Genomic DNA, 15,524 nt, shown 5'->3' with positions numbered 1-15,524 from the left:
CTCCTGAGCACCCAAGGCTGAGGGGTCTCAGCTGGCCTGGAGCTGCGGGCCTTGCCACCCCCCGCCCACTGCTGTGGAGGGGTCAGCCAGGCACAGCTGCTGTGAGTCCCTGTCCTCGTGTGTCTGTCCACACTTTTAGGTGCCACGCCAAAGGCCAGCCTCCGGCCCACCACCCACTTTGGAAGCCCCAGTGGCTGTGTGTATGTCAGTGACATTGTACAAAATAAATTCTATTTATCGCTATTGTACCTGGAGTTGGGCCTGGCTTTGTGTGACCCCGCCAGGCTGACAGCAAAGCAGATGTCCAGTGTTTCCAAGGTAGAAGGGGCAGACCTGTCTCCAGCAGAGCTGCTGGGTCCGGGCACCCCTCCAAGGCCAAACCAGAGGGTCTGTGACCACCAGCTTCTTTTTATTTCCATATCATAGAAGCAGCAGGATGCTGTCCCCGCCAGGGCTGGTTATGAGGATTCAGTGAGCTGGTGCACACAAACGCCAGGCACACAGCAAGGGCTCAGTTAAAGATCGCTCCTTTCCCAGCTCAGGAAATCCCAAGAACTTCCCTTCTGTGGCCACCAGGGGGCACCAAGGGATAGCTAACCCGGCGGGCTGGGCGGGAGGGGGATGAGTGGGTCAGTCCCTGAGGCAGGTGCTCACAGAAGAAAGGGAGGGCGGGGAGGGAGGCGTGGGAGAGTGGGGGTGGGGAGGGAGCTGCATGTGTGAGCCTGAGGGCAGTGGCACCTGGAATTGGGAATTGGTGATGGAGGGGACAGGCAGATGGGCAGGGATGAGGCCAGAGGCTGCGTGGCCTTGAATGCCAGGCCAGGAACCAGGGCTGTATGCCCAGGGCAACCAGGAGCCCTAGAACTTGGCAGTGGGTGCCGCTGGAGTCTGGGCAGGTCAGAGGAGGGAGGAGAGGGCAAGGGGGCTGTTGGGGACAGGGGTGGCCAGGAGCACAGTGGGCAGGCTGGAAGGTGCTAGGAGGTATGAGGTCTGGACAAAGAGCCTGGTGTGGCTCCAGGGGTGCAGCGTAGGGGTGGGGCGGGGCGGGCGAGGGTCTCCCCTGGGGTCGGATGCAAGAGCAGGTTTCAGGGTGGCCTGAGAGGCATTGGCCTGGGGGGGGCACTGAGTGGAGCCAGGTGAGGTCAGCCGCTGGGCCTCCCTGACAGACTGGCAGCCCCCTCCCCTGCTCCCATCTCCTCCCCAGGATGAGAGTGCTGAGGGCACCCTGGGGGCTCTCTGGGGAGTGCCATCCTTTCCTGACAGGACCCTACCACGACCCTGGAGCCTCAGACCACCCTGGGGCTGTGACTCACACCCAACCCCAACCCCACTCAGCTGGTGTGGCCCCAGGCTGCTCTGGGCTTGGTGGTCCCCTGGGACCTGCCCCCTCCCAGAGCAGCCTCCAGGCATCTCCGGGAGCCCCCTGGCGCCCTGGCTCCGCAGGGCTCGGCTGCGCCTCCATCTCCTCAGTCTCCTCATCTGGACCGCAAGGATGCTGAGAGTCCTCCAGTGCTGCACCCCAGCCCTGGGTGTGCACAGTTGTGACCTCACCGTATTGCTTCGCTCACGGGGTGGGTAGTGGCCCTCAACGGGGTGACCAGCTGACCTTCCAAGTGGTAACTGGGCAGAGCCAAGCCCAGCCTGGCTTTGGGAAGGACAGCCACCAGGTACTTCCCTGAGCCTGGCGTCCCGGCCTCATTGGGGCGACATCCTTAAGCACCTTTCACTCAGCCGTGCAGCCCTCCCCAGGCTGAGATGGAGCAGCTGGGGCCCGTTGCGGCAGAGCAGGTGGGGAGCTTGGCCACCTGCCCAGGCCCCCTCCCTCCCCGGCTGTGCCAGACCCTGTCTGCAGAAAGGGAGGGCCTCTAGGCCAGGGTCCAGTCCAGGCCCCACCCCCAGGGCTCCAAGGTGGGGCCGGGGGAGGCTGAGGACGGTCCTGGCCTCTGGGATCAAAGTGTCCGGCACTGTTTCTCTTGTGCTGGTGCCAGCTCTGCGCCCGCCCTGGGCTCGGAGGTGGGGAGGGCGAGCCAGGACACTGACTCGAGGCTGGAATTAGGGCTTGGGCGGGGGGCGCTGGGCTCCGGGAAGTGGAGAAACAACCTTGTGGTGGAAAGTCCTCCAGAGGCCGGGGGGTGGGGGCTCTCCCATAGGGAGACAGCGGGGGGCACCTGCGGGCCTGACGGGCCCCATCTCCGCAGCTCAGCTGGGCCTCCTGTTTCTCCAAGTCTGTTTCTCACCTGCGGCCCAGGTCAAGGCCCTACCTGCTGCGCAAACAGGCTGTCAAACAGGCTCTTTGCCTGGCACAGAACCCAAGGGTACCCCCTACCCTGCAGCTAGGGCACCCCTGGACGTCCACGTCCAACCCCAGGGCACTTTGCCACAGGCCCAGGCTGGCCTAGTGCCAGGGGAATGGGACCTGGACGTTCTCTACTGCTCAGGCCACAGGGGGTGCTCAGCCAGGGACCCTGGAATGTTGAGGTCCCTCCCTCCTTCCTGTGCCTGCCCTACCAAGGGGACAGCCCAGGACGGAGCCTCCTGAAATAACCAAATCTGGTTAGCAAGGCTAATTTTAAAAGCCACTCTGGCTGCCCCATGGGCCCTTCTGGGAAGCCATGAATGTCCCTGTGTGTGCCCCTGGGAGGGGCTCGGAATGGGCTCCCCCTTCTGCCTACCCGTGCCGGAGCCCCCAAGCTGTTGGGCTCCAGGGGTCCAGGCTCCCTTCTGCCTCAGTCCACCAGGGTTTGCCTGGTGGCTCTTCAGGGCCCTTCCCTGTCTCTGTCTTGGCCTCTCCCCCATCTGCATTTCCTGGTCTCTGCATCCCTTTATTCAGTGTCTCTGCCCCTCTCTGTCTCTGATGCTTGTGGTGTCTCCCCGGCAGCTGTGACTCTGCACCTCCCTCTGGGCCCCAGGAGGCTGGACACAGCATTCCTGAGGGGCTGTAAGCTGGGCGGTGCAGGCCAGACCAGGTGTGGGGGTGGTGTCCACGGGGGCGAGGGCTGCAGGTGGGGCCCATGGGGAGGGCGGCCATCCTGGGGCCGACAGTAGCTATCACCGGGCAGGCAGGGGCCAAGTCCAGGCACGACCTGGGCCATCTGGCCAGGCCAGGTGCCAGCCAGCAGGAGAAATAGCTCCAGAGGTTGGGCTGCCAGGCGCTACACACAGACACAAGGTGCCCAGTTCAATCTGAATGTCAGATAAACAAGGAATCGTTTTTAGTTTTAAGTATACCTCATGCAATATTTGAGACATACTTATAGTAAAAAATGTTTATTTGACATTCAAATTGAACTGGGCGTCCTGTGTTTTATCTGGCACCCCAGTCCAGCGAGGCTCTAGGAGTGAGGGGAGGCTTCTCAGGGACAGTGAGTTCCATAGGCCAGTCTGATGGGGGGACACTCCAGGCCCTGGGAAAATCCTAGTCTGAGGGGGGAGGCACAGGTCCTGCCCACAGGGAGCTCAATTTTCTAGGAGTGGGGAGGGTCCTTAGGAACAAGGTGAGGGGTACATGGCACCCAAACACAGTCTCCTTCTCAGCAAAGTCATAGGCAGCAGAAGGGAGGGTCTATGCGCTCTGCTGGGCGCTTGGGGTGGCGCACAGTAGGAGCTTCCTTAGTGTTTATTGAATAAATAAAAAGCCTCCAGCCCGTCCCGTCCCCTGGGCTTGGGGGGGCACCTGGCCAGCATGAGGCTGTAGAACCCCACTCCCAAGCTCCTGGGGGCCAGCGGGGGCCTGCACTGCCTCCACCCCAGGGGCTCCCCAAAGGGAGCTACAGAGGGGAGGAAAAGGACGGGGTCGGGGAGGGCCCCTCCTCCTCTGTCCTCTCCCCAGTCTCATGTGGGAGTGCTGGCTGGACCACGGTGCAGACCGAGGGGGACCTAGGGCAGGGTGGCCTTGGCTTCTGGAGGGATGGCTGGCACCGCGCAGGAGGGACAGCCAAGGAGGCGCAGCTCAGAGCTGGTGCATTTGGACAAGCCAGGGGGACTCCGGAGGCCCAGAAAGTTGGGGATCAGAGTCGGGGAGGTGAGATTTGTACCTTTATCCTGTGGTCCACTAACCTCAGGGCTTTCCCCAGGTGGGGTGGCATCTGGGCCTGTGGCCCTGTCACAGCCTCCGGGGGCAGCGTTCCCCCACACCCACACCTCCTGCTGAAGGGGTGGCCACTCCCCCCGGGAACACCTGTCCCCAGGCCAGCCGGGCCATTGGCTCCCAGCATGACCTTGGGCAGTCCCGCGCCTCAGTTTACCCAACCCTAAAGCGGGACTAAGGCTGGTCCCTCCCTCTAGGATTCTGCAGGGACACCAGCCCGAAGTGCTGTGGAGGGGGGTCAGCTGCTGCTGCTGCTGATTGCCAGGTCAAGGCCCCTAGAGGGCAGGGAGGGCAGCTGGCCGGCTCCATGGCCTGCGTCCCACTTGCCATCCCAGCAGCCCCCTTTCCCCTCGGGGCTGCCCCAGCTGAGCCCTAGCCTCCTCCGAGGTCCCTCTGGGTCTAGGTGCCACGGACGGGCTTTCAGAGAGCGAGAGGGGGCCTTCACCTGATGGTGGGCTGGAGCCCGGCCCCTGCTCTTTGGGCCTCGTTTCCCCCCTATGTGTCAAGGGGGCTGGGCTGGTCACCCGGCCGTGCCCGGCCAGGCCTCTGTGTCACCCTGTTAGTAACGCTCTAACTCTGAGCCTATAATCACATCTGTCCAGGGAGGAACTAACCCAGCGTTTCTTGAAATTGGGCTCTAATTGTGGCTTTTAGTGGAGTCAGATGCACCCCCACCCCCACCCCCAGCTGGAGTGAATCAGTGAGGCTGTCCTGGCCTGTCCCACCGCGGGCCGAGGCGCCCCCAGGGTCTGTCCGGGCTCCCACGGGGCCAGCCGTGGGACAGCAGCTCCTGTCTCTTGAGGACCTGCTGGGTGTCACGTTCTGGGTTGGGCACTTTCTGTCTAGGGGACTGTGTCACTCCCCACGGCTGTGGGAGGCAGGGACAATTTTGGGGAGGGGAGGGGATTTTTTTTAAGGGAGAAACTGAGGCTCAGACAGGCGGAGTCACGTGTGGGCAGAGCCTGAATTTGAACTCAGCTCTGTGGGCTCCAGGGTCGTGTCCTGGTCTGGAGGCTAAGCAGTGACCCCAGTGCTGTTGAGGCTCCCTCCCGAGCGGCTCTGAGGTGCCCAGGACTGTGCTGGCCGCCCTGCCCGTCCTTTCCATCCGTGTCTGCTCACAGGCGCCTGCCCCTTCCCTGCTGATCACCAAGACCCTCTCCCTCTGTCTTTCCTGCTCTGCAGACCTCTGGCCTCCAGCTCAGGGCTGTGTGTCCACTTGACGGTCGCCTGTCCCCGTCCCCAGAAGCAAGGAGCCAGGCCTGAAGAGCGGGGTGGGGGCAGACAGGCCAGGGGCAGCTCCCTCCTGGGCCGGGCGAGGAGCCTGCGGTTCCCTGTTTGTTCTGGAGAGCCGGCGCTTCCCCGAGGAGACAGCCAGTGGTTCCCAGGCCACAGCCCCTCAGGCGGAGCCAGACCACGGCTGGCCAGCCTGGAAGCACTGCCGGCCAGCCCCGCCGGGCTCCGCCAGGCCCTGGCGCTGGGTGGTCTGGGCAGCGGCCAGGGAGGCCTCGGGCTTGGCCACAGGGCAGGAGCCATGACCAGAGTCAGGCTTGAGGCTGCATAGAGGTCCCCTGGCCAGGGAAGGGCTGGACATGGGACAGAGATATGCATCAGGCGGTCTGTGCCTCAGGGGTGCCTGGGAGCGAAGACTGGGTCCCTCTTCCTCTGTCTGAAGGCCTCGAGGAGGCAGCGCCCCAGTTGGGTGCTCTCTGCCAGCCAGCGCTGCCTCAGGCAGGATCCTGCCTCAGAGGCTGGTACAAGGTCAGGGTTGACTGGCCGAAGACTCAGACCCCAGCCCTGCCTCCTCGGAACCTCGGTTTCTCCATTTGTGCGACAGGCAGGGGACAGGACTTTGTGTTCTTCAAGGTCCCTCCCAGGTGGGCAGTCCATGGATGGCAGGTGGCCCAGGCTGGAAGGATCTCCCCAAGTTCCCAACCCCTTGTGAGGGGCTTCTCCTTGTCCCTGTCCCAGGGATCCTCTACCACTTCATCAAAGCACTGTCTGCCCCTGGAGTGTGAGAGCTCCTGACAGGCCCCGGCTCAAACCCCGCCGCTGGCTCTCTGTGACCTCAGGCAGCCTCTCCCCCTCTCTGCTCTTTGCTGCAAGTACCACCATGACGCTGTGGGCCTGCAGCCTGGACGTGTCCTCCACTCCAGACCCCTTCTCCCGGCCCCTGTCCAGCGCTCCCACCCAGGGCAGTGGGCGCCTCCAACGCAACCTGCTGCAGCCCCAGTGCTCCATTCTCTCCCCAGGTCTGGTCCCCCGTGGCCATGACAGCACCTCCATTCCCATTCCCTCGCTTCTTCCCACGCGCCGTCCACCAGCAAGCCCTGCTGGCTGAGCTTCCAGCATGTCTGGGCTCCAGCGCCTTCCCGCCACCGCCAGCTCCAACCAACACGACACAGGGCCTCCGGCCCGCGCCAGTGTCCTCTCCTGGCACTCCAGAGCCATCGAGGGAGAGCATGAGTGGTCACGTCGCCCATGCTTCCAGCCCTCCGCCACCAGAAGCAAACGTAGGCCCCTGCCCAGCCCCCGCCACTGCCCCCTCCTCGCGCTGGGGCCACATCACCTTGCTCTGCCCCTCAAACGTGGCGAGTTCATCGCCGCCTCCCTCTTTTCCCTGCTGAGAGCAATTTGTCCTCCAGGTTTTTGCAAAGCCACCATCTCACTAATTGGGTCTCAGCTCCAATGTCACCAGTTCAGACAGGCCTTCCCTGACCACCAGCTCCAGTCGCACCCCCAGTCACTCCCTGGACCTTGCTCTTATCTGAAAAATGGGCCAGTGCCTGTGTCCTACTCCAGTGAGGTCAGAGGGTGGGAAGGGACCACAGCAGGAGGGTGAAGCTGAAGTCCCTGCTGCCTCCTGTCTCACCACACCGGCTGCTCTGGCATAGCTGACAGGAAGCCATGAGAACCCTCTGCTGGAAGTGGACACTGGACTCCTCTGCCCGTTTCACCGCGTGACTTCGGCTTGGCGTCTGAGCCTCTCTGTGCTGCCTTTCTTCCCTGGACTGTTGAAGTCCACTCCAGCCCTGAGCTTTGCCTGGGGTTTGGGGGAAGGAGACTCCTTCAAGAGAGAGAGAGAGAGAGAGAGAGAGAGAGAGAGAGAGAGAGAGGGGCAGGGTCAGGACACCTACCTCACCTTGAAGGTGGGTGTCCAATGGCAGCTGCTCATGTCCCCAGAGCAGGGTCCTCTCTCCCCCTGCAGGCAGCCGCCCTCGGTGCTCAGCCTCATGGCTGCTGTGATGTCCCTGCAGCCAGGTGACCTGTGTGGGCAGGAAGCTAATGAGCCAAGGTGTTCTACCCAGGTTGACTCGGGGGGCCCAGACCCCTGGAGCCACCCGCCTGGCATGGATAAGCCCACAGGACAGGGACTCAGCACGGGCACCCACTACCAATTTCGGGGCTAGGTGGTCAGGTCCAGCCTCTGACATCCCCCGTCCACACACCTGGGGCTCATGCTCTTACACCTGGACCCCTCCTCTGTGTTCCTCCGAAGCCCTCCCCACCCCCTGCCCATCACCCCAGCCTGGGAGGTTGGCTTCAAGGTCAAGGAGTCCACGGAGAAGGGAGTGGGCTCCAGTTAGCAGGCGGTGATGACCAGTCAGCCTCTGACCCCAGGACCAAAGGATGGGCACAGTGACCCTCAGCCACACACAGCCCTCCTGTCTCCTAGAAGTCTCAGTGCGGGAAACCTGTGCTCCAGGAGAAGCAGGCATTGAAGTCCAGCCCTGTCTGTCACCAAAGGTAACCCAGTGTGTTTAAACCTGCACTCTGGCCGGGCACAGTGGCCTACACCACCCGTGGTCCCAGCCACGCAGAAGGCTGAGGCAGGAGGGTCCCAGGTTTGAGGCCAGCCTCGGCAACTTAGACCCTGCCTCCAAATAACATTTAAAGAGGGGGCTGGGGATGTAGCTCTGTGGTGGAGCGCCCCTGGGGTCCATCCCCGGCAGCACAAAAATCAAAAACAAAAACAAAACCCTGCCCTCTGAGCCTGCCGCTTGGCTCCAGGTGCTGGCCCTGGCCCTGGTTAACGGTGCGACTCCCATAAGCTGCCAGATTTTGCTTCTGTTTGTTAATGAGGATAATGACAGTCCCATCCTCCCAGGGTGGTAGGAAGGAAAATGAGGTCATGTGTGTGTGGGACACGCAGGAGCAGTGCCTGGGACCCAGGCGATACACCACGAAGTGTCCCTCATTGTGACTGTGCTAGGGCCCCACCGGGATCCTAATCCTGGGCTCCAGGAGGCGGGAGGTTGAGGGTGGCCCTGGCCGGCCGGCCCCAACCAGGGGCTCCAGCCCAGCCTGCCTCCCCCTGGTCGGCGGCTCCACATGCCCACTCCACCCCAGGGTCACGCAGACCGTGGAGGAGCCAGGGAAGGGCTGGCGCCTGGCTGGGGCAGGGCAGCCAGGAGGCCCCAGGAGGGAACCTCGCAGCCCAAAGCCTCCTGAGAACCTGATCCCCTCCCGGCCCCCACGGTGGGACTGACTTGGTGGGAGGTCTCGGGTTCAGCCCCCAGGGCTAATTATAACTCGCTGCCTCCCTCCCGCGGCCCCCACCCAGGGCTCTGTCCACCACCCCACCAGGGAGCCCGGAGTCTGGCTGATGGGCTGGGGTTGTTTTCCTGGGAGAAACTCAAGGAGAGGCATGGGTTGGAGCCAGGCAGACCCATCCAGGCTCCAAATCCAGCCGTCACCTGTAAGTCACAGGGCCTGGGGGCTGGCTGCCCTGCTGAACACCCATTTTCTCATCTGTAAAGGGGAGGCCACCTCCCAGGGTGTGGTGTGCGAGGCCTGCCCTAGGGCTGCAGCCCCCCTCACCCCACTGCCCTCTCTGGGCGCTTCATAGGGTGGGTGGCACGTAGTAGGTGTCCAGTTGCCTCTGGCTCAGACCTAGAGCGTTTAGTTTGCTGATGGGTTGTCTGTTCCCGTGTCAGGCAGCTTCATTCTGACCAACAGGCAGGGACTGTCAGGGCCATCCTGGGACTCGTCCTCTCCCTCCCAGCCCATTTCCATGGCCCCAGCTTCGACTGTCCAGTAGCCATCTCAGTCTAGCCTCCAGCCCTCTACTTCCTCTTCTTGAAGTGACTTCAAAACTGGCTTCCAGCCAGGCGCGGTGGCACATGTCTGTAATCCCAGTGGCTCAGGAGGCTGAGGCAGGAGGATCCCAAGTTCAAGGCCAGCTGCAGCAACATATAGAGGCCCTAAGCAACCTAGCCAGACCCTGTCTCAAAATAAAAAAACAAAAAAGGGCAGAGGATGTGGCTCAGTGGGTAAGTGCCCCCGGTACAAAAAGAAAAAAAAAAAATGTCAGGATGAGGGGATGATCTTTCAAACATGACGGTCAGGACATCTCACAGCTCCCAGGGTCTTCAGGGTCAAATCCCCATTTCTTGGAACTGCACCTGAGGCCTTCCTGCCCACTCTCCCCGACAGTGCTTCCTTCTGAAGTCCTCTCTGCACCTCACACCCCAGGCCCCTGCCCTTGATAAGCCTCTGCTCCCTCCTGTCCCCTCTGCCCCTCCCCGTGGCCTCCCCTCTTGGGTTGGGGACTGTGGCAACCAGAGGAGCTACACCTCCCTGATGGGCGGCCATTTCTCAGCCCCAATTGACCACTGCCCAGCAGAGAGGTGGGGTCCAGGGCCAGCTGAGTCTTCCAATTTTTCAAAAAACTCAGAATTCCAAATCTTCAATGATATGAAATATCCCAATGACAGAGATGTGTGGGGGCGCTTGTTGGTGTCCGACACCCACAGAGCTGACCCCGCTGGTGCCCCTTTAGAGCAGGCGATCTCCCCCAGTGCAGGGGGCAATTTTGTCCCCCAGAAATCTAGAGGTCAAAGGCCAGGGGTGCTACCACACCCTACTGTGCAGAAGACGGTGCCTACAGTAGAGACTTAGCTGGATCTAAATGTCCCATGAAAAACTACATTTCCCAGACTCCTTTGCCCCGAGGTGGGCTCAGGACAAATTCTTATCTATGGGCTCGGAGTGGAAGTGTGGTTGTCGGGGCAGAAATGGTTTAAAAGCAGGTGTGTCACCTCCCCCCATGGAGGCGCTGGTCAGGTAGCACGTCCAGGAGCTAAGCCACAGGTGGAAAGGGCCAGGGTCCCCGCCTCCTGGCCAGGCACACCCCTGGTGCTTGAGATGGAAGTAAATTCTGACTGTGTGGGTCCCGAGGTTCTGGGCTTACCTTTAACAGCCTGAGAGCGCAGCGGAGGGGAGTGGCCGGTCCCAAGAAGCTGTCATTGTACCGTCTAGTTTCATGGTCGGGGATACTGGTGGCTGGAGCTGCGACCTCTGCCTCGATGACCAGATTGGGACCCAAGTCCAGGATGGGCAACACAGAGTGTGCCGAGGGGGTCTGGGGGACAGGAGCCAGGCCCCACCTGGGCGAGGAGGCTGGAGAGGGCTCTGGAGCTGAGGGCACCTGAGGCTCAGCCACGCCTGGTTCTGGGAGGACACACGGCCCTGGGGTAGGGAGAGCTCCTGGCCCTCCTAGGGTCCTAAGTGCCCACCACGCACTAGACCCTGCGCTGGGCAGGGGTGCCAGAGATGTCGATGACCTTGCCCGAGTCCCCAGGAAGAAGAAGGTGACAGAGTGGAGATGGGGACCCCTCTCTGTAATCCACAGCCCCCTGCTTCCTAGCCCTGTGGGCGACCCCCAGATGACACGGGCTGGTATCCTCTGGGCACTCAGGGCTCCTGCACCATGCCATGGGGCTTCCCCCCGGCCCTTCGAGAGGGCTATTTTATTTCTTTATTTTGAGACAGCCTGGATAAGTTGCTTAGGGCCTCAATAAGTTGCTGAGGCTGGCCTTGACTTTGTTGGAAGGCCAAGGTCAATTCTCCTGGGAGGAACCCTTGGCCAACGAGGGAGGAACACAGAAGAGGAAATACACCTGCTCCTCTCCCCACGGGGGTCTGGAGGTCTGGAGCACCTCTCCTACACTGTCCCCCAGGGGTCCACAGAGGGGTCCATTGCTGCCACCCACCAATGGCGACCTCCTCAACCCCCAGCCACAGAGGAAGCGTTCTCAGCTCCCTGTCCTTCCGGGCTCTGCTGCTTCTGTCCCCAGCTGGTGCTCTCTGGGCTCCTCTAACAAACAACTTGGGCCCAACTCCTTATCTTAGGGTCTGGGTGTGGGAAACTCAATCAAAGATACCAGGTACGGTTTGCACACCCCTGAGACAGGTGGCTGGGTTTCAGGCGGTGCTGGGGAACTTCTATTATTATTATTTGGGTACTGGAGATGGAACTAGAGGTGCTTACCCACTGAGCCACATCGCCAGCCCTATTTACTTTTTTTAAATTTTGAGACAGGGTCTGGCTAAGTTGCTTAGGGCCTCCATAAGTTGCTGAGGCTGGCCTTGAACTTGTGATCCTCCTGCCTCAGCCTTCCAAGCTGCCAGGATTACAGGTGTGCACCACCATACCCAGTTGGGAAACTTAAAAAAAAAAATAACTGCTTACATATGAAATGAAAGATCAGTTAAGGAAATAATAGTACAGAGATATGGCAAAAATTGTGAAGATATTAGAAGAATAACACCTGAATGTACTGCACCACGCAGTCCAAGATGAGGTGGCTGTGTCCCGGAAAGAATGTATGTATGTAGTTTCTTTTTTGGGGGGAAATATTTATTTTTTAGTTTTAGGTGGATGCAACACCTTTATTTTATTTATTTTTATGTGGTGCTGAGGATCGAACCCGGCGCCTCACACGTGCCAGGCGAGTGCTCTTCCACTGAGCCCCAGCCCCAGCCCCTGTAGTTTCCTTTGTATCTCAGCACAGTTTGGCTGTGCTCCCCTTTTTGCCAGGACTACCAGGAAGCTCAGAGACGAATCTTGGTTTGTATTTCCATCCTGGAGGATGTCCGCCCCAGGCCCAGGGCCTCTCATCTTTCTTGGTTCCTAGTTACCCAGCGTGGGCTCTGAGTCATTTGTATTGGCGGGGACCTGGTGGGCAGGAGTGTGGAAGTGTATCATAAACAAAGAAGGGATGTCATTAAGTCCAGGAGCTTTGGAATCTGACCCATCTGGGTCCAAATCCCTGCTCCACAACGTGGGGGACCTTGACAATCACATCGCCTCCCGCGCTCCTGGTGTCCTTACTTATAAATGTGGAGGAATCCATTGGAGCCTCAGAAGCAGCCTTTTCATATTGTAAGGGATCCTGAGTGCAGCATTGGAGTTGGGAAGGCGCGATGGCCAAGGCCAAGGTCGACGGAAGCCCCTTGAGGGCTCAGCCCTCTGCCCTTAATCAGAGCCCGGCAGGCACTCCGCATTTGTGCGAGGCTGGGGATGGATGTGCTACCACGGGCCAGGGCATTGCAGTCGCTGGGTCCCCGCAGCAGGGGTGCCACCTGGCCACGAGAGACCCTTGGCAGTGGGTCTCAGGCAGGCCCTCCTCTGTAAGGACCCTCTCCCACTTCACAGGTAGCAAAACTGAGACCCAGACACACAAAGCCTTTGTCCAGAGTTGCCCAGGCCGACAGGAAGCCCCACGTCCCTGCCCAACCCTCCTGCTCCCGAGTCCAGCTCTTCCCAGAGAAATGAGCTTATTTCAGTCTCTTTCTCACTGACCACAAAGACGCAGCCCTGTCCTCAGAAATATTTGGAAACTTTTATTTAAATGTTTTGTGTTCCCTTTTAACCAACACCGAAAGGAGATTTTTTTTTTTTTCCTTCCAAACAGGAGAGAGGCTTCAGCGAGGAGCTGGTGTGTGTTCAGAGCTGGGGAATGCAGCCCCGCCAGGCTGCTCTTCCCAGCTTGGCCACCCTGCGAGGACAGCCAGTCTCAGGAGGTGGCTTCCTGGGAGCCTGGCAACCTCGGAGGGAGGGAGTGACCCCCACCCTGAGCAGAGAGGCCTGGTCCCCCCGAAGGCATGGCTGGGCTCAGGGACCAAGAGCAGGGGGCCCAGGGGCTTCCAGAGGAAGAGGAAGGGAAGGGGAGGGCTGGGTCTGGCATGTTCCATGGAGGTGCAGCCGCGTGGGTCTGGAGAAGTATCTTAGAAAAATAAGACGCTTTGAGAGTTCCTGCAGTCTGTGCTCTGCCTGCCCAAGAAAACCGACCCTGTTGGCCAAGGGCAGCGGGAGGGCTTCGAGAGCCGAGGCCAGGGGTCAGGCTGGCCCCGTGGAGGACTCCAGAGGGGAGTGAGTTCCTGGGTCCCCTGTCCTGGCAGCTGCAGAGGCTGCGGGGACCTTGGCCTCCCCGCCCGGGAAGTGTGGGCTGCCGGGCAGTCGGCAGCTTCGGGAGGGGGAAGCTGGCCATCTGCCGTGGGCTTTGGGTGCCGGGCCCTGAGCCCTCAGAACAGGGTGCCCAGGGGGAGCAGCGCCAGCAGGAGCAGCAGGGGCCCCGGAGTGGGGCTGCCCGCCGCGGTGGCCCGGGCACAGTGGTCCAGGTTGGTCCCGATGCAGGCTGCGTACGCCATCACGTGGGGGATGTAGTTCTGCTCGTGGACACCGTGCAGCAGGTGGGCCATGGGGCCCTTGGCAAAGACGGCCACGTCCTCCCCGCCGTGGGTCTCGTGGCGCAGGGGCACAGCCGACTGGGCCTGGTAGTTGTTGTGAGCTGTGGGCCAGGAGAAACGTGGCTGAGGGCCCACTGGGCCTTGGCGCTGGGCAAGTGACCTCTCCCTCCCCATCCAGCCGGCCTGAGTGCCCCACTAAAGAAAGAGGTGTAGCTCAGTGGTAGAGAACTTGCCTAGCATGCATGAGAGAATTAACTTTTTCTGGGCTATTTGGATTATCAGGGAAGAGTCGACTAAAGAGAAGTCACCGATGGCTGCATCATCGGCCCCCCCCAGGGACTATTGGGGTGTCAAGAGCAAATGAATACTCAACGGTATGGAGCTGGATGAGCTAACTGCGAAGCCTCGTGGGCTGGAATATTACACAGCCAGTAAAAACGACTGTAACACACCAAGTACCTACATATGCCAGGCACCATGCTAAGCTTATCAGACCTATTGAATCCTCCAGTTTAAAGTCCTTGGAAGGCACAACCTTTTTAGGGAGGAAACTGAAGCTGAGAAAGGGGATGGTCCATGCCCAAAGTCACAGAGCTACTAAATTGTAAGAGGGGATTCAAATGGAGGTTGCTCTCACTCAAGTCTGGGCTATTCCAGGACCACTGACATTGGCAACAAGCTACACTGTTCTTCCCAGCCTGTCCCAAGGGCTGCCCCATGCCTGTCCTGCCCTGGCCTTGGGGTCTCACCATAGTCCACCATGGATACGTTCTCCCGCTCGCCGCCCACCACCTTGTAGCCAGGCCCGTTCCCGTACAGGATGGCGGTGAAGGGCTTCTTGTCCGTGTCGCTCACCATGGGGGCCAGACCTGCACAGAGACAAGGGTCCACCCACCATCCATCCATCCCCTCCTCTTCCTGTCCGTCTGTCCTTCCTCTCTCCTACTCGATCCCCAGCCACGCAGACCCCACTTCAGCATCGCACACTTGACTTGCTCCAGCCCCGTCCCACGCCCATCCTCCCTGCCCGGCTACCGCTGGTCCTCCCCTCGGGCTGCTTCCTGCTTCCTGCGCCCCCGTGGAGGCCCCTTACCAAAGATGGAGTTGCCCCGGGGGGTGTATCCACCAAAGGTGAAGACGTGGGAATGGTCAGCAGTGACCACAGTCAGCGTGTCATTCGGAGAGGTCATGGCTCCTGCCTGCCCAATCGCCCGGTCCATCTCCACCGCCTCGTGCAGCGCCTGCTTGGCTTTGCCCTCGTGGTGTCCGTGGTCAATCCTGCCTCCTTAGGACATCAAGGTAAAGGCCTTGAGAGGGGGCAAGGGGAGCAGATCGGCCCCCTCAAGCCCCACGACCCTGTCCAGGTCACAGTTGCCTTGACAGGCGCGCACAGTGACTGTCACTAGGAAGCACCGTGGGCCAGGCATGTCTCAGGCGTCCCGTGAGCCGTTTGGTCTTTCCAGAGGCCAGACAGGGGCCGCAGGACCAGAGGCCAGGGACGGAGGCTGCAGAGCCCAGGTCCTAAGGCAGATCCGCCAGACTGAATTCCCTGCCGTCTGTCCACCCGTGCCACCACCCGTCTGTCCTAGCACTGTCTCTTCAGAGTCGCTGAGGACTTCAGGGAGGCCGGGGAGGGGAGCAGCCCTGAGTCCCTGCAGGCGGGCACAGCAGAGCCATGTCAGGGTGCCCTCCACCGCGGGCCTGGGCTGAGATGGACGCGATGGGCCCTGTTTGCACATGAGGCCTACAGAGGGAGAGCGGGTGCCCGTGGTGGGGCCTGCGGGGGCTGAGGCAGGAGTGACTCTCCATCTCCACCTTGAAAACAATCCCGCTACACAGAAGGCCCAGGTCACTGTCCTCACGCCGTGAGAGAGGCCTTCCATGCCAGCCCATGGGGGCCTAAGCTCATGCCACCTCCCTCGGTGCATGCACAGCCCTGGCTCTGAGCTTGGCCTCACAGCTGAGG

General features: G+C 60.9%; 1 protein-coding gene across 2 annotated transcripts in view; it reads right to left on the bottom strand.

Annotated features, from left to right (window-relative positions):
- Positions 1-12,737: 12,737 nt before the first annotated feature.
- The window catches only part of Alpl (alkaline phosphatase, biomineralization associated), a 53,158-nt gene continuing 50,371 nt past the window's right edge, over positions 12,738-15,524 (bottom strand). For both annotated transcript variants that reach the window (XM_027937340.2, XM_071618695.1), the window contains exons 10-12: positions 14,652-14,843; positions 14,308-14,427; positions 12,738-13,659 (exon numbers count right to left, since the gene is read on the bottom strand). In XM_027937340.2, the coding sequence (XP_027793141.2) occupies positions 13,394-13,659; positions 14,308-14,427; positions 14,652-14,843 (578 nt within the window). In that variant the 3' untranslated portion in view covers positions 12,738-13,393. The remainder of the gene's footprint in view (positions 13,660-14,307; positions 14,428-14,651; positions 14,844-15,524) is intronic.

This window comes from Marmota flaviventris, chromosome 10, assembly GCF_047511675.1.
Source record: "Marmota flaviventris isolate mMarFla1 chromosome 10, mMarFla1.hap1, whole genome shotgun sequence".
NCBI lineage: Eukaryota > Metazoa > Chordata > Mammalia > Rodentia > Sciuridae > Marmota > Marmota flaviventris.
This window is presented reverse-complemented; position numbering and strand designations above follow the sequence as displayed.